At 34.0% G+C, this 19245-nt stretch overlaps 1 protein-coding gene across 3 annotated transcripts in view; it reads right to left on the bottom strand.

The window, feature by feature from the left end:
- The window catches only part of LOC128865974 (protein kinase C, brain isozyme), an 88588-nt gene extending 71287 nt beyond the window's left edge, over nucleotides 1-17301 (bottom strand). For all 3 annotated transcript variants that reach the window (XM_054106421.1, XM_054106423.1, XM_054106422.1), the window contains exon 1: nucleotides 17280-17301. In XM_054106421.1, coding sequence (XP_053962396.1) covers nucleotides 17280-17281 — 2 coding nt within the window. In that variant the 5' untranslated portion in view covers nucleotides 17282-17301. The remainder of the gene's footprint in view (nucleotides 1-17279) is intronic.
- Between the last annotated feature and the right edge of the window lie 1944 nt (nucleotides 17302-19245).

Genomic DNA, 19245 nt, shown 5'->3' with positions numbered 1-19245 from the left:
CCTAATGCTTGTGCTTGATGTTCAATGGGGCGATGCATAAAAAAGAGACAAATTGTCAGTGGAGACAAATTGTTGGTAGTTAGTTTGTTCGTCTTCGTGATGGTGAGGTTGCGAACTTGGAGTAGGCGGGTCAAGTTCACGCAGCCAAATTGGCGCCAAATCGGCAATGACCTTGATTCATGAACTCGCTGACGCGGAGTTGACTGCTAAAAATGTGCATAAAGTTTATTGGAACGCAAAATAAATATGTTTTTACTATGCAAATTTTTCGCATGCGCGTGAGTCAAGCGTTAGCGTTGAGCGATGAAATGTTAGCTGCTACTGAAATGGTAATTTATTTAATAATATTTCATAAAACTTTGTGCTACTTTGAATTTAGTTGGTATCATCCAATGCTGGAAATCGATGTGGTATTGAAGAGGGTAGTGGTAAATTGATATGATGAGTGGTTATAATAGAAATATTACATATAATTCCTTAAGATTAATGTGCGCGTACATTCTGTGAAGATATTTTATTACGGATTGGCTGTTTGTGCACTGCGACCTGAAGGGATCTATTGTGCAGATGAACAGATTTTATGAGACAATCTTGTTCAAAGTAAAATGACTTCCCAAGACTTCTAACGCAATTCATTTCGCTTATATATTACTTATACTTATACTTATACTTATACTTATACTTATACTTATACTTATACTTATACTTATACTTATACTTATACTTATACTTATACTTATACTTATACTTATACTTATACTTATACTTATACTTATACTTATACTTATACTTATACTTATACTTATACTTATACTTATACTTATACTTATACTTATACTTATACTTATACTTATACTTATACTTATACTTATACTTATACTTATACTTATACTTATACTTATACTTATACTTATACTTATACTTATACTTATACTTATACTTATACTTATACTTATACTTATACTTATACTTATACTTATACTTATACTTATACTTATACTTATACTTATACTTATACTTATACTTATACTTATACTTATACTTATACTTATACTTATACTTATACTTATACTTATACTTATACTTATACTTATACTTATACTTATACTTATACTTATACTTATACTTATACTTATACTTATACTTATACTTATACTTATACTTATACTTATACTTATACTTATACTTATACTTATACTTATACTTATACTTATACTTATACTTATACTTATACTTATACTTATACTTATACTTATACTTATACTTATACTTATACTTATACTTATACTTATACTTATACTTATACTTATACTTATACTTATACTTATACTTATACTTATACTTATACTTATACTTATACTTATACTTATACTTATACTTATACTTATACTTATACTTATACTTATACTTAAACTTATACTTATACTTATACTTATACTTATACTTATACTTATACTTATACTTATACTTATACTTATACTTATACTTATACTTATACTTATACTTATACTTATACTTATACTTATACTTATACTTATACTTTCGGACAGAGAGCCGCTACACAAATATTTAAAATTGAAATATGTAGAAATTTTTCACCTTAGTCCTCTTAGTGTGTCATGTTTAGAGTATCAGCGCATGTCTTAAGCAAAAAGCAGAAAAATCGATCTTTGAATTTTATACAGTTCTACAGTTCTACCCGTAAGTGGCTCGCTTCATGTCTCAACCATTTCGACAAAATGTTTATTTAGCTCAACAATACAATTTAATTTTAATTCAATTTTGTACTTTTTTAATTTATTTTGTAATTTATTTTGTAATTTTTTTAGCTTATTTTTTGTGAATTTTATTTTTAATTTGCTTTATTTTACTTAATTTTTTAATTAGTTTCTTATTTCATTTAATCTTATTTTTTGCATATTTTTTTATTTCCCTATTATTTTATTTTCTTATACTCTTAGTTTTATTTTCTTATTATTTTATTTTATTTCTATTTTTATTTTCTTTTTCTACTTTTTTAATTTTCTTCTCTTTAACTCATTTCTATGCGCTTTAGTAGTGTAGTGGCCTATGTCTGTGTATTAAGTTTTTTTCATCTCTTCCAAGTGTGGCACTTAAAATCTTATCATTTGGCTTTTTAGCACCACCAACAAAAGCGAGCGACACCTGCATTGTGTGCGCCCTCATTTCATTTCCGCTCTTGCTACATTAAATGCTGTCTGCCACGGGTACCTGAGTTACTTACGGATGCAGCAACAATGTCAGGCCCATGAACATGGCACGCTCATTCATACGTGTAGAAGTACAAGTGCTGACATTTTCTCTCTTTAATTGCACACTACAGTGTTTATGTTTATGATGTGTACACTCACATGCACATTGTTTTATTTTCTCATACGTGTTGAGCTCACAGAAGCAGCTTTTTGGTTTTACAAAAATTGTGAGTTTTTGTTGTTTTCCGGCCGATGGCTCAGTTCTTAAATGAGCGCACCACTAAAGGTAATCATGAAGGGCGTACACCGTGAAATAACAAGTTATATGTAGAAACTTATGTAATGTCTACCATCGCTGAAGTAGCTGGGTGTGCTTGTGCAGGATAAACTGGTAGTATTTCCAGAGTGAATATAAAATATCAAAAAGTTTTTCTTAACAGCCTAAACGTTTCTTAAAAAAACAAACACCCAGTTGAAGTCTAAATACGCGGATGTAGCTTAGTCAATGATTTTGGAAAATGATAGTTGTCTTCTTGAAATATAGCGTTTTTCACTAAGAGCGCTTCAATTTTTTTTTTTAATAAAACACAAACGGTTTGACTTTTTTGACTTTTTTTTTTTTATTATCGAGTTTGAACATATACATTTAAGTATGAAATTCGATTTCTTTTGCATGACCACCGCGTGCACGTTTTACGAAGTCCAATCGTTGAACCCAATTTTCGACCACTCTTTTGCATAAATCGGCCGAAATTCCAGCAATTTCGCGTTCAATATTGGGTCTGAGCTCACAAATCGTCGCCGGCTTGTTACTGTAGACCAATGGCTTCACATAACCCCAAAGAAAATAGGCAAATACACGAGCGCGGCGGCCATTCGACCGGTCCATTTCTGGAAATAATGCGCTCATCGAACTTACTCTTCAACAAATCAATTGTAGCGTGTGCTGTGTGGCTTGTGGCTCCGTCCTGTTGAAACCACATGTCGTCTAAGTCCATACCATTCAATTGCGCCCAAAAATAATCGTTTATCATGTCGCGGTATCGATTTCCATTCACAGTAACGTGGCGATCGTTCTCGTCAACGAAAAAATATGGGCCAATTACGCCGCCGGCATGTAAACCGCACCAAACAGTGGGGTTTTCGGGATGCAACGGTGCCTCATGAATCACGTGTGGATTGCTTTCTGCCCAGTAACGCATAATTTTGCTTGTTGACAAAGCCGTTGAGCCAAAAGTGAGCTTCATCACTGAATGGACCGCAAAATGGCCGTAATGCTCTTAAAGTAGCAGCAACAGAACGATTTTCATAAAAAATTTGCACGATTTGCAATCGTTGCTCAAGTGTGTAGCGTTCCATGATTAAATGTATAGATACTACTGAAAATGACAAGCGAAAAATAAAAAATATTGCGTCGTTCGCCCTCCCTATCGGAAAAAAGTTGAAGCGCACCTATTGAAATACGCCTTATTTGTGCTCTGAAATGTGATGTAATATTTTTAGTTAAGGCACTTTTTATTGCTAAAAACAAATAAAAAGGAAATATAAAAATTTGAAGAAACTTAAAAAATGTTGCCGTATTTCAGAGCACTCATCGGCGAGACTTGACCGGAAAAAAACACAGGGTGAGATACTTTCTGAAAATAGAAATGGTGTCTACTGGTATTGGAGTGCTGGTAGGGCAATATTTAATAGATGGGCAAGCAAAAATGCTGCATAAACCTTTTTTAAGGTGCTACAGAAACTGCTAAAATTGTAAGAAAAATTAAATTACTTCACATCTCGGCTTCAAGGATATAATTTTTAGCCAATTCAAATTCGGTGGCTGATACTGACTTAAAGCCAGTGACTGGATTTTTCGGGGCCACTGGATGATTCAAGGAAAATTCTCAGAAAAATATTTGGCCCTATACGATTCGAAGACGGTACATCCCTTGTACGGTATAACCACGAGCTCAGTAACTTAATCGCGGGACGAGATGTAACGCGGTTTATAAAGTCGCAAAGATGACGATGGTGTGGACACATCCTATAAATGAGCAGCGAAAAAGTGACCAAAAAAGTTTTTGAATCAAATCCTAGGGAGCAAGAAGGAGAGGCCGGCCAAGGCGACGATGGTTGCAAGACGTAGAAGACAACGTACGTAAGATGAGAATCTCACAACATAGAGCGACAGCGGGCAGTCAAGAAGAATAGAGACTTATTGTAGAGGAGGCATGGGTCCACCCGGGATTGTAATGCTAATATGATGATGATGGATGATTCAAGGGGGAATAGTTAGTCAAACTATGGCAATGTGTCTGCACCTCTCGCTAAGAAGTAATATTGACTTCAGCGGCTGCCACATTCACCTAACCTGGCCTAACTCTTCTAAAAATGAAATCTTCAATGTATTGTTTTTTTTGGGAAAAATTGTGCTCATATAGAAAAAAGAAATGTTCTGAAAGCAAAGGCATGTCCTAGCCCTCCTAAGGAGGAGTATTGGTGTTTTCGGGGTTCAAATACTAGAATTTAGCATAAAATACCTGTCGAAAAGTTTTTAAAACCGCATTTAAGGTCCGGTTAAGCTCATATTTAGAATGGGTATTGGGTATATGAGAGCAATCAAAATACCCGCTAGGTGGTGCTGTGACGCAAATAATTCTAAAAATCGTAGTAAAAGACGGATTTAAATCACTATAAAGAGATGTGGGTATTAGTTGCATGAGAAGTAAAAATATACTCGCTAGATGGCGCTGAGGCCCAAATAGTGGATTTACCTCATACTCCATTTATTGTCAAAAAAATTTGGAAATAATAAAAAATCGTAGAATCGTAGAAATCGGCAGAAAGCCATTGGATTGAGTACCACATGGGCTGAAAAGTTCCGGAACTAACACAGAGATGTCACTAGTTTTATGGCATTCACTTTTTTAGTTAGTACTGAGCAGACAGCTGTTAAAATTTCATGATATTCTTTTCATTAGTTCGTGAGTTATTGTGCTAAGAGTGACGCTACTTTTGTTATTTTGAAAACAATAGATCAAAAATAATTTCATGTTTTAATTTCACTGCTCTTGATGGGGAAAAATACCGTTCAAGCGAAGCAATGGCTTAAAAAGTATTATAGGGACTCCGCTGCATCAGAAACAGTATTAAAATGATGGTATGTTGACTTCAAGAGTGGTCGTAGAGACACCCATGATGCACAACGCAGTATACATCCAAATGAGGCGGTAACACCAGAAAATATAAAAAAAATCCATAATCCAGAAAATATATAAAAAAATATAAAAAAAATCCACAAAATCGTTTTGAGTGATCAAAAAGTGAAGTTGCGTGAGTTAGCTGAGATCGCAAATACATCAAAAGAACATCAGCATGCTTTATATTGCATGAGCATTTGACTATGGGAAAGCTCTGTTGCAAGTAGGTGCGTGTTTGTTCACTGTTGACCAAAAACAAGTCAGTCAGAAGTCAATCAAAACAATGGCAAACTCATCCACCGTATTCGCCAGTTTAGGCTTCCAGTGTTCCAGCGATTTTCGCAGTCCTAACAAAAGCTCGAATGAAGAGGTTGTCGCTGAGTCCTATATTGGGGCAAAAGATAAATCGTTCTACACAAGTGGCATTGAAATGTAAGAGCGACGCTGGAATGATTGCGTTGTTCTTAATGGAAATTACGTTGATGAATAATGATAATTTTGAACAAAAAATAGAGGAAGGCTGGTTTTAACTTTGTAGAGCAAACCGTCGTGTCATACCCTGCCAAAAGCTTGGGTAATGTCGAGGAACGCTGCTGTACAGTATTTTTTTTGTTCGAATGCATTGTGAATGTATTCAACAATTCGATGAACTTGTTGTATTGTGCTGTGTTCTCTTTGAAAACAAAACTAATGATTGGGTATTATTTTTCGTTCTTCGTTGATCGAAAACAGTCTCTTAAGAATAAGACATTCCATAAGTTTGGAAGTGATCGGTAGCAAGCTGATTGGACGATACGATTCAATCGAATCTGGTTTTTTGCCAGGTTTGAGGCCCATTTTAATTTGAGCCACTTTCCATTGGGCAGGAAAATTTTCAGTTAATATATAATAATTGCATTAAATAAATACATTAACAGAGTAACTCCTATTTGTGGGAGCTCTTTGAGTACTTTGGCTGTAATAAGATCGTAGCCGGGCGATTTATTTGTGTTCAGATTTTTAGTGCAGATTTCATTTCAATTTTAGAAAATTTACGTATGGATGGGTCCATTTGATAGGTTTGTATTAGTACAGAATTTACGTCTTCTAGGGTAATGGGTGAAGAGGCCATTGTGTGCGGGGTAAATACTCTTTTTAGATGCCGGGCAAATGTCCCTGCTCTTTCGGAGTCGCTTTTAGCCCATTCATTATTTTCCATTCGAAGGGCAGGTAGCTGGAGTATAGGTCTTTTTATATTTCTAGCAGCCTTCCGGAGTGAATCTGCTGTAGCGTTAAGACTACTGAGACAACCATTAAGTTGTGTGCCTCGTTCATTAACAAAAGCTTCTTTGAGATGCCTTGTGAGTGTATTTAAGTTTTTTTATCTGCCGGATGTCTAGTTTACTGCCACTGTTTTCGTGCAATCCGTTTTTCTTGTAGTTTCTTTTAATACTGAGAGAAATTTGTAGTGCCTGTTTGGGCAACGAGAAAGGCGGGCTGAATTCCACGCTGCTGTAAGTAGCAGTTTAAATGTTCAACAGCTTCAGCAATATCAAATTCCGTTTTTAGTGGGAGTTTTAAATTTATTGTTGAAGATACTAAATATCGAAAGTGATTCCAGTCAGATTTGTTATTATAGAGGTAGCATTGAATAAAATAACGATCAAATTCTAATCTACGAAATCAACAAATGGCTGCTTCTAATGGACGATAAGCCACTTTGCGGTTGCCATAATATTTATTAATGTAGAGATAATATTTTTCCAATGCACTTATTTTTGATGCTCATACTTTTTACGCTAAGTCTAACACAGCACTAAATCGGATTAGATATTTATACATCTCAACTAAATAATAAAAAATAAAAAAATGGAAAAAATAGAATAAATAGAAAACAAAACTAATAGAAATAAAAAAATACAAAAGTATACCATTGACCTATTTACTCACCACCGACTCGTTTTTCCATTCACTCATAATCTCTCACTATACCTCCACAATGTATATAACTCATATAAAATATAAATTTTGCTCTCTTTTGTTCGCATTTAATTTATTAATCCCCTCTGTTACCACTTAAGCATGCCCACAAGTAGTCAAGCAAAACTGAACTGCAAAAGCAACGAAGCCAAAGTAGGCAATCGAAAGAAGAGAAAGCCATAACAAGCAGACATTTGCCACGTATTCTTGGCCACACACGTGCCCAACATGCATACTTGGGTATTTACTTGCACTCAGGCAACTTCAAGAGAAGTTGGAGTTTGTCCGTTAGCCAGTTAGTTGTTTCAACGCCAACGCAGCTCCTCTACCTACTACTCCAACTCCTACTACTCTCACTGCCACTTCGCCGTCTACCAATTCAATTCGATTCGTTTAAGCAGTTACGGGTTACCAACTTTAATAATGCTCGTAAAGGTTGCATACTTTGTGGCGTATATTCACACAGACCCATACGCATGCACGTATAACAGCTATAAACATCATTTTTAGTTTAATGCACATATTTTTTACGCTTACATGCGAATGTGTGTGCGGGTGCTTCCGCTTTGTTTGCTGGTATTTGTGAGTGGTCGCCGCGGATTTGCCGCTTGGCTGTGGCTATTCGCCGGTAAATGTGCTTTTATTTTTATCGATGCCTACACTCATTCGTTGGTGCGCTGGTATAGCTGGATGGCTGGTGCAGGGGCTGAACGGTAATGCCATAATAGCGTTATGAAATGAAAGGTATAATGCATTGTAATGCCGGGAAGTATGCAACGTTGTGCAATTTTTTTGTTAGTCTAAAGCGAATATTTCCGATGGAGCGTTTGTTGTCTGTTGTGGTTTTCCGCTGCGCTTGGAGGCTGTGGAAATCATTTTTTTGCAAAGTATTTAGAAGTATGCGTTGGATCGCCGTGGCCGAATAGGTTGGTGCGTGGCTACCATTCGGAATTCAAAGAGAGAACGTCGGTTCGAATCTCGGTGAAAGATCAAAAAATTAAGAAACAGTTTTTTCTAACCTCCGAGTGTATTTCTGCCATGAAAAAGCTCCTCATAAAAAATATCTGCCGTTCGGAGTCGGCTTGAAACTGTAGGTTCCTCCATTTGTGGAACAACATCAAGACGCACACCACAAATAGGAGGAGGAGCTCGGCCAAACACCCAAAAAGGGTGTACGCGCCAATTATATATCTATATATACAATATATATATATGCGTTGGAAATATGTTTTGTTACATAGTTAACGTGGGTAATAAATACTTTGAAAATTCCTAAAAAAAATATTTCAAAAATCTGAGGAGCCAAATGAAGACAAGAATGTGGAATAAAAATTATGGAAAAGTAAGACTGTAAAATATTGCAAATTCACGCCAAAAAATAAAAGGAAAGATCTGAAATAGTTTAGAGAACTTAATACTTGTAAATGCAGCGCAACACTTATGAATGAGGACCTAAGGCTCTCGCCTCATTTTAAATTTTGTATTTTGGGTGTTTCTTTAAAAGTGTCTTAAAGGGGCACGAAAAAAGTTTTTTATTTTGGTTTTACACATTTTATTTTTTTATCTCTTGTTAAAAAATAAAATTTTTTTTTTGGACGTGCGAGGTTCGTTCAATACGTTGTGAGCCTTAAAAAATGGTCTTAAAAAAAATGGTATGCCGCGGGCGATGCAGATTCCGGCACTCACAGGTGTCTGAAATCAAAAATACAAAATGGTTCTGGTTCAGGTTGTTGTTGTGTGAACTTCGATCCTAAAAACAAAGCAGAAATGGACAACGAATTTGGACTCAGCAACTCAGAAAATGTATACATGGAGTAATTTTTTGAAATTTTTACGCTGAATATTCTTGATTTCTCCTTGAAAAAATTTAGTTTTTAAGTTTTTGGGTAGTTAGGGAATGATTTTACTTCTTAAGGGAGCCTGGAAATTTGCGTACTTGCCGGAATGTATTACCGTTGAATAAATAACATTTTTTATTCATAAAGTTTTTCTGAATTTATCACAAAGTTACTTCTATTCAAATAATGTTTTGATATTATAAAAAAAATGAAAAAAAAAAATTGAAAAAAATTGAATGTAGACAATCTTTTCTAAAATCATTTACGAGCATTTTAAGAAAAACATTATTAAAACCGGTCAATAATTGCCTTATTGAGGATTTATGAATGAAATTAGTCGAAGAATCCTCATTGTGTATCACAATGGACCTATGAAAGGGCTAAGTGTGTCATTGCGAAAGCCACTCCACCTACCGACCTACCTCCTCAATGTGTGCTGTAGAATATTAGAATTTTACTCCAAAAGTTCACAAGTTGCCGAAAAATGTGCGTTGTGTGCTGTAGAATATTAGAATTCTACTCCAAAACTTCACAGGTTTTTTGCAGTGCATTGAAAATTTCCGATTTTCCAACTTTTTGGAATTTCGTCTTTTATCGCACACTGCTTTCGGCTGAGAAACCACGTATTGAAATATTTCGAGAAAAGTTTTTGTAAAACATTTTAACCCTCCATCTACAATATAAATTTAATATTTTTCAATTATATATTTGAATAAATACAAAAATTATATAAATAAAAAGAAATAGAGGTTAGGTTAGGTTGACCAGGCTGGCTGAAAACCATCACATAAACCTATAGGTCCTTAGTTGTACCAGATGGAGCTTGACTCTTACTAGTAGGTTTCTTGTAAGTAAGCTCTGGAGCTATAACCCAGAGAGACATTCTGACTTCTCATATTGTAGAGTTCCTAAACATTTCTTTCGGGTTCCAGCTAAGGGCAAGAACATAGAAGGGGTTCAAGAGTTTCCCTCGCTTCCAGTTCATTGCAAAATCTGCTGCAATCATTGTTTGTAATTCCCAAAAAAAAAATAAAAACAAAAAAATACATATATAATTTTGCAATAAGCGTTCAAATGAGCCACACGTATGAAAAATATTAGTTTGAAATTTTCCACAAAAATATGCGCCATTCAATTTTATTTTATACTCTTGAAGACAATAGCAATCGCAAATGTAGTTTCGTACAATTGTTTGCAAATAATTTAGATCCACTTGCGCCCTAATTAGGAAAACTTCTTTACACTGTAAAACGAATAGAAATATTCAGGTAAAAATCGGCAGGTGGCCCAATAGCCTGCAGCTCTTCCTCTTTCATAGTTATGATACGACATTCTTGTCTTGTTTTCGTCCCATTTTGACGCACAGCTTTAGTGGCTAGCTTCCCTTCGCCGTATGTGGCATTTTGCAAGCCAAGACCAGCATTGAACAAATTTCCTAAGTGCTCATAAATGATTTCGCAGATTTATATTTGCGCAGCATGTGGCGCATAGTTATGACAGTTCTTATTAAAAGTAAAAAATCAACTCCCAAATGTTTCCAATTTTCCTCTGCTCAATAAAATACAATGAAAAAAAGTACATCGTTTAGCTTCAAATTTATGCACAATTTGTGCCATTCATTTCGAACACGTTCTTTTTAAATATTTCACAAGTAAATTACTGAGAAAACAGTTAAAATAATGCCAGAAGTTGCCAATACAGGCAGAGAGAGCAAAGAAATTCAGCAAATTTGCAAAAAAAAAAGAAAAACAAAGTGAAAAAAATTAAGGTACACTTAAATATGCCACACAATATTATTTCCTTTTGAAATTCTTGGAAATGAGAGAACATTTTTGTAACAGTAAAACAGAAAACAGCACGAAAGACATCACCGCCAAATGACAACGTGAGTAATTACCGTTAACAAGTAAATTAGCTTAATTTTTTGCAGCAAATACGCTAAACGTGACAAGCGCATCGAACACGTACATACAACTAAGCTACACTCATATCCACGCATACACCCACACACCTATACACTCGCACACATGTGTGAACAGTACATATTAGCATAATCACTGAAAAGTACTCTACGTAAAGCAGCAGCGTCAAGCCGCAAGAGGTGTTAAAGAAGTTAGACGGATTTCACTGAGCACCGACAGGGGTAGTTGTGTCTGAAGTACAGGTGTAAATGTGGCTGGGGAGAAATTCTGAGAATTCGTTGTAGTACGTATGAGTTGTACAAAATGCGGATTTTTAGTGAGAAGTAAAATGTATGTAGTTTTGGAAGGAAAATCTACAGCTGCAAGTAAAATTTATGTATATATGCGCAAAAGTTATTTAAGAAATATTTTCCCACTTCACTTTTGAGGTAAACTAGTTACAGGTTTGCTTTTATTTAATTTATTTTTTACGTTTTTTTTATTTTGTGTGCTCAAGACTGGTTTAAGGATAAATTAAAAATATTATTATTGCTTTATTCATTTGCGTGTATTTTTGTATTTCGATTTTACTGAGAAGTCAACTTCAAAAACTTTGGACTGTGCGTGATCGACTGGTTACAAAACCGAGGTATTTTGTAGCTATTCTAGCAGTTCAAATCATATTTATTTAATTTAAGTTTACTTTTAAATTATTGTTTAAACATATTTGAAAATTAAGGCTGTCTTAAAGATACTTCTGTAAATGACATAATTTATATAAAATTTAAACCAGCCTAAATTTTGAAAAATTCATAAAACATTAAATATTAAAAACAAAAACGCTTCCTCACTCTTTTTCCTTTTTAGACGCTCTCTGAATAATACAAACACGAGCGCTTCAAAGTAAACATTTTTTTCATCGACTGCCTCTTCGCTTTACTTAAGGTCTTCGTCTCATTTGTGATGGTGTTTTAGTAAATGCATATAAAACAGAAACGAAAAAAGAATTTAGTTTTTGTTTTCAGTGTTTTATTTTCTGATCTATTCTTAAAAAATAAAAATAGTTTGTTGGCTATTCGAGTTCGTTCAAAGAGTTGGCAGCCTTCATAAAATGGTCTTCACAAGGACAATGGATACAGATACTAAACCGTTTTTCATGAAATAAAGTTTAAATGATGTAGAATTGATGTCGTTATCGTGTGAATTACGAACATTTGGAAAACAAAAGTTTTTTAATATTTTGTTTAAATCTTTAAAGTCAAAAAAAGGCCAAAAAGGGAATTTCATCTTTGAACGACCGCCATTTTGTCAATGTTTTTTAAGGGGTTTGGGGTGGTCAGAATTTTCAAAAAATTGGATTTTTTGTTTACATTTTCTTAAAGTATAATATTTGTAAAGGCGCAGCGTATGCGGTGGCTAAGTCACGTGCTCCGCATGCCTGCTGAATCCGCTGTAAGAAAAGCCATGACTGGAAAGATAATTGGTGCGAAGGCGAAGGGAAGACCGAGAAACCGATGGATAGACGCAGTAGGAAGCGATTTCACAGCAATTCGCAACTACAAAGGAAAAGCAAGCGATAGAACACTTTGGAGGAGTTTTGTGAAGGAAGCTTTGACGCACTCCGCGTTGTAATGCTGTGAATGATGATGATGATAATGTCTTAAAAATGTTGTGTGAAAATTTGAAGTGAATCCGACAAATAGTTTTAGAGTTATTCAACAGTTAACAAAGGGCTCTACATAAATCGATAGCAAAACTATAAATGCGTTTTTCTTCAAACTATGTTTTTTGAACTGGTGATAACTGTAGCCAAAAAACCGATTGGTGGGTTTCAATAAAATGTATACTGCTTTGGAAAGACATAAAACTGATGCCTGAACGAAGGATTGTTTTTTCAAAAATTTCGATTTTTTTAAACAATCGAAAATGTGAAAAATATTTCCTGAGACCGCCATATTGTTAATTTTGAAAAAAAAAAAAAAAAAAAAAGCTTCGATCAGGCACAAGATTATCTTTTAATAAAACTCTCGTCCGATTGATTTTAGATGAATGGACTTGTGATGATCACCGCAAGGGACTTCTGGAGAAACGGGCTCCTCACAAACAGCGATAAATTTTACAATTATTAACTTTTTTGTTGAAATTTTGCTAAAGTGAAGTCGAAACATGAAAATAAAGCAATTGACTAGCAAAAAAAAAAATTATTGAAGATCATCATTTTTTCAAGCTTTTGACTACCCCTAACCCCATAAAGATCATAGTTCACACGATAACGAAATTCATACTGGATAAGAACCTTTTTGTGTTTTTAATTTAAGACACCAGTGAGTCTCGGACTCCGTGTCGCTGGCGACATACCTTTTTTGAAAGATAACTTTTTGAAGGCTGACAACTTTTTAAACGATTCTCATATGGATAAAAAAAGTTTTTGTTTTTTAACAATGCTTGAGAAAATAAAATACTGAAAACAAAAATAAAAAATATTTTTTCGTTTCCGTTTTAAGACTTTCAAAAAACACCCAAAAAACACCACTTCAAATGAGGCGAGGGCCTTAAATCTACTACTTCCATGCCATTTTGTAATATTTGAAAACAAAAATATAGTCGTGAAGGGCTGAATCTAGGGAATACGCTGGAAGAGGGAGTGAATTTTAATGTTATTCAAGGCATTTTGCCATCGCAACAGCGAACTTCGTGATCAGGGAGGGAGACAAAATGAGAGTCGTTCAAGGAAGCCATTTCAGTGTAACTGTCATGGAAAGCCATTATTTAAAAATGGTGAAGAAATTTTCCTTCTAAAATTACGTCGAAAGAGAATTATTTTCAACTCTGCGAAACTTTGCATAATTTAGTCTATTATAGCAGAGTTATATTGAAAATTTCACGAAGAAATTATTTCGAAGAATTCCACATTTCTTTGGCGTTATCAGGCGTTTGACTTGAGTGCACAGCGTTTTTTATTGTGTGATTATTTGGAACAAAAGGTTTAGAAGATTATAAAAACGGAGTTTGAATAGCAAAATTTATCGGCTATTCTGTAGCACTGAGTAGGAAACTGTAATATTCAATTTACTTAATCTAAGGCTTGACTGAATCTAAGAGTGTTTTGCGATCTTATCCAAAGTCGAAGCTTAATTTATGTTGGCTGGCCCTTTACTCCCTTTCCGCCAGCTTAAAATGCAGAACTGGTCTTTTTAAGGCGCTTTATATATTTTTACCATAGTATTATTAGTCTATACGCAAGCGTTTTTGCATAATTATTTTTAAGTAACGCACACTTTCTTCCTTCTGCTCTGACTTAGTTCCGCCTGAGTATCTTCCTAACTTCCACATTTCCCTTCTTTGCTTTCATTGCTGTGCTTCCACAGTCTTATCCTTTACTTACTTATCTGCCACTAATTTTGTATGTTTGCACATAACTTAGTGACTTTGCATTTACTTAAGCAAACAATGGAAGCACAGCTGCCGTTGTTTTAAGACCTCAATTAACTTTTGCTTGCCTGTGTATTAAATTATTGAGTCGTGGTTGAGTGGCTTTTGGTATGTATGTCTCATATAAAGCTGGATGTGTTGCCATGCTTTTACTAATATTTGTATATGTTGTTGAAAATAAAGGAATGCCAGTAAACTGACAACAATTTGTCATTCAATGCACGAGAGGGTGGTGAAATATAAAGGGTGGTAAGTATAAAGAAATGAATTAATGCCTTCGCTGAAAGGCAGATTATTTTTATGAGAAACTTTTTCCATGTCAGAAATGTATTTGAAAATTTGTCTTCGCTTATTGAGAATTAGCGAAAAATCTATTACAAAAATCTGTTTATCATTTTGTTCCGTCATATTTGATGAGTTAGTGTAGAACTCTTCACCAAAGACATGAAAGTGGGCATAGAACGCAGTGATCTAAAATATGCTAAGGGTAGGGGGTGCGTTTCTAATAATTTATAACTTAGATTTCTCTGACCTTATTTTGTATGGTTTTTCAATTCTTTTGACGTTGCTGGATTTTTAAAATTAAAAAAATATTTTAGCGAGCTGTAAAATGCTTCGGGCAGGCCAAATAATTTTATTAAATTATTATTAGATATATAGAATATTAGAAACACTTTTTTCTATCATTTTGGTGTTTAATGTACGGAGATTCGAACCTACCTACTCCCGAATGGTAGTCACGGCGCAACCCATTCGGCTACGGCGGCCGGCACAACATGAAATGTCTTTATCTAACAATGCCATAGATGGGTCTTTCAGCTTTTGTAAGCATTTCACTTTTACTCTTTTGACCGACAGCTAAAAGTGTCCTCAGGCTTAAGTTGAACCAAACTATGTTTGCATTTTAAACAGTAGTGGCACAAAAAAAAAGCTGTGATTTTCAGATCAGAGGGATTGACTTGTATTACTACTTCTGCATTCACTCTTGCGACAGAAGTGACTGAGATTATGATATGTTTCGAAAACATGGAGACAAATTTTCTGAAGGATTAGATGGTTCAAAAATAAATAATGGAAGAGGATTTGGCGTTTTCCATAAGCAACTCTCATTGAGCGACGATTTCAAATTTCGAATCTGCATATTTCTGTAAATTTCTGATGTATATTCAAACCGAGCTTTAATGGTAGCTCAAGCATATAGAGACTCGCGCTTTCAATACAAAGTTTCTTTTTAAACAGTCAGGCTGTGATTAAAATGCGTGGCAAGAGTCTGCGAAGAAAATGTCTAAGCCAAGACTTGGTGACTCAAGTCGTGGCAAACACGATTTTCTGGGCTTTCTGTTGTGACGAAGTAAAGAGAACTTTAGAATAGCTACGTCAGGATGAGCTTATCTTAATGTCTGCAGCGTGTTCCCTTTGACCAACATTTTATGACTAGAACTGAGGCTTTCAAATGCAGCATGCGGCTTTTTGCAATACCTTACGATTATCGAGGTTGTAGGGGTGGAGGTGAGTATATTACATTTTGAAGAAGCTACTGGAATGAGAAAAAGGTAAACTCCTTTCACAACTTCTTCTGCAGAGGTCCTACACTTTGGAGCACGCTGAGAGACTACTTCTTCGAGACCTAGACAGTTTAGGCACCTTATCGTTAGAGGAGCTGATTGGTCAAAACCCATAACGGAATATAATTAGGGGTATCTCTCCTTTGAGTGAATTCTTTTATTTAAATATAAACTATTTCTGAATATCCTTATCTAAATATATCCTTGCGAAAATTTTGCATTTGCATGACTTGACATGTAATTTTGGATATCAAAGCATGCCTTTACTGCTGCTGCTTTTTATATTTGTATAAATTGTTAATATATTAATTTAAATCTAATTAAATCTAAGCCTGCATATCTAAGTTGGAGAGAAATCGCCTACATTTTAGTCTCCATAATTTGTGAATTTAATTTTAATTCGATTTTCAATTACTCCATAATTTACTTGAAACTGAATTCCGTAGTTAACATTTACCAAATAATCTTTTAAAATATCAAAATATGCGTATACAGCCTCTAGCCGGCATGCCTGACATGTTCATAGGCACTGGGGCGTATACGCAACAAATCATTACTTCTCATTATGCCTATAAATTTATGCTAAAATGGGAAATTCTCGGCGTGAACGCTTGATTAATTACAAATATTTATATACCTGCATGTTTATATTCAAAATTGGAGGTGTGCTTGGGTGTTGATCCTAAAAAATGGTTACTGAAGCTTAGTTTGAAAATTTCAATAATTATTTGTTATTACATATATAAATAGTTAAGTTTACAGTGTGCAGCAAAAGTGGGTCAGCCCAGAGGCTGAGGGACTTTAAATCCAAGTTAATTTAAGCCAATTTTCACTAACTTTTTGGTGCAAAAAAAATCCGAAATATATTTTTTGAAAAAAAACTTAATAAATTTGAAAAATATTTTTAAAATTTATTAATTGCAAACTGAGAAGAAAAACCACAACATTAAAAATGATTTTATTTAGAACTTATATTTTAATATCAGTTGCGCGTACTTTTTCTTTTTGTTTTTATATAATTATATTTTTTATCAAATGCAAGTAATTATAATTTATTTTAACTAAGTAATAAAAATTAAAATAATTTAAACAAATTAAATAAAAAAATAAATAATTTTCGAAATAAGTATTGCTCATATTTATAGTATATATTAAATATATATATATCTATAACACAAATACCTACATCCATCGATAGCCCACTTGATAACCACTGAAATAAAAAATTAAAAATAATTTTGTGAATACAAAATTTTGAAATTTAGTCCAAAAATTGTCCAAACTACAAACCATAGCTATACCACCAAAAATTAGAGATGAGCGCTGAATACTACGTGGTATGTAGATGAAATTACGGAATTTTTTGAAAAGTTACTAATTATGGACAAACTTTGGAGATGCAATGTGACAATGTGGTAGCCGAGTGAGTTTGCGCATAAGCATCAGTAGCTAAAGCGTGAAATAATCGAGGTGAGAAAGCTTTGCGTGAGAGCCGCCATTTTTTTCAGTGATGCCATAAAATTCTGAAGCCAAACCTCACATTGGAGTGAGACTTGATTGAAATATTTAAGAAAATTATGTAGGCCAATTATGGGTATACAATTGGAATATTTTTACCCACTAGCGACCCGCTACTTAAAGTTCGGTAAGGTATTTTGGGCCATATATGAGTGAAGATTAAATCTTCTTAGCTTTAGTTTCAAATGTAGCATAAATTTTTTTGGAAAAGACATGATGCTATAACAGTATTGTCGATGGAAGTCAACGATATCAAACTAAGCGAATAGTTTTATCAAGCAATCGATTAACTTAGCTCACCGTACGATGGCGGTAAAAGCGGTAATCTCGTGTGGTTCTACACTAGAAGAATAATTTATGACGAGTCCGATAGATAACTCTCTAATACGTAACTGCGCTGAATAAACGAAGCTGAATTTCCTCCGACCAGTACCAGCTACTCCCATCAGAAAAATTTGTCTATCGCAAAGGGCTAAACATCTTTAAGAAAAATTCAGACGAAGTAAGCTGAATGCAACATCGTTGATATGATTTTCTAGACGTGGCTTGGGAGCTATGAGCTCTTTATGAACAATTAAAAAAAAATGTTACTTCTGTTATCACGTCAAAGTAGTTATCTCTTTGTTGGTATACAAGCAGAATATTTTAAAAGTTCTATTAATAAGCGTTTTTTTTCTTTCTTCTTTTTTGAGGTACATAAGTATTTATTAAAAATGAATGAAAATACTGAGCGAGCCCTAAGTTTTGTCTGAGTTGTAGCTGCGTTTGTAAGAAACTTGATTTAACAGATATGCAGAAGTGCGCAATTTGGCTAGAAATCTATACATGTATTTAACAAATCTTACTTATTTTATTAGCTTTTTTAATGTATAATCAAATGAAAATGCGTAACTTTTTATAATTAATGTTTTACAGAAGTTATTTGGCCCGCTCTGGACCTTACAAAAATAGAGATGGTATTCCAAAAATCTGAAAAGTTGTTAGTGTACAATATATTGCACTAAAATAATTCCTGTACATGAAAGGTTTAATACACTCCATTTTGTAATCTGGGTTTCTTTTAAAAGTTCCCTCAGAAATAATAAAAAAAAATCTTAATTTTCGGCCTCTAGAGTGTCTTAGCATCTTAAATGCACTAATTTGCTTGAAATTGTTATTGTATTAACATTTATAAATTCTCTCTCGGAAAAGAAGTAACTGAACATTGTTGGTCTAACAGAAAATGTTATGTTAACTGCCACACCAGCATTGGAAGTGCTAACATTTTCACAAGTTGCTTTCAGGCGCTGCCTGCCATACCAACAAAAGAGTGATCATTAATTAAGTTTTTATTATAGGAAAACTATTTTTCACTTTATTTTCAGCATAAGAAATATTTTCTGTAACAAACAAAGTAAGTATTTCTACAAATTGGAAATATAAACAATTTGGAAGTCATAAAAAGAAAACGAAAAATATCGCACTTGCGAATTATGCTATTTACATAGAAATGTAAACTCTTTACATGACAATGTAAACTGTTTGCATGTATATGTTAAGAGCTCTGCTAGCCATCTGTTAATAAACCTGAAATGTAAACAAAAATGCACTGTTGTAGTGAACTGTGAACGCTTTATGTTTATGAAATTTAACAG

This window comes from Anastrepha ludens, chromosome 6 (genome assembly GCF_028408465.1).
Source record: "Anastrepha ludens isolate Willacy chromosome 6, idAnaLude1.1, whole genome shotgun sequence".
NCBI lineage: Eukaryota > Metazoa > Arthropoda > Insecta > Diptera > Tephritidae > Anastrepha > Anastrepha ludens.
The sequence above is the reverse complement of the archived record's forward strand: the minus strand, read 5'-3'. Positions and strand labels throughout refer to the sequence as shown.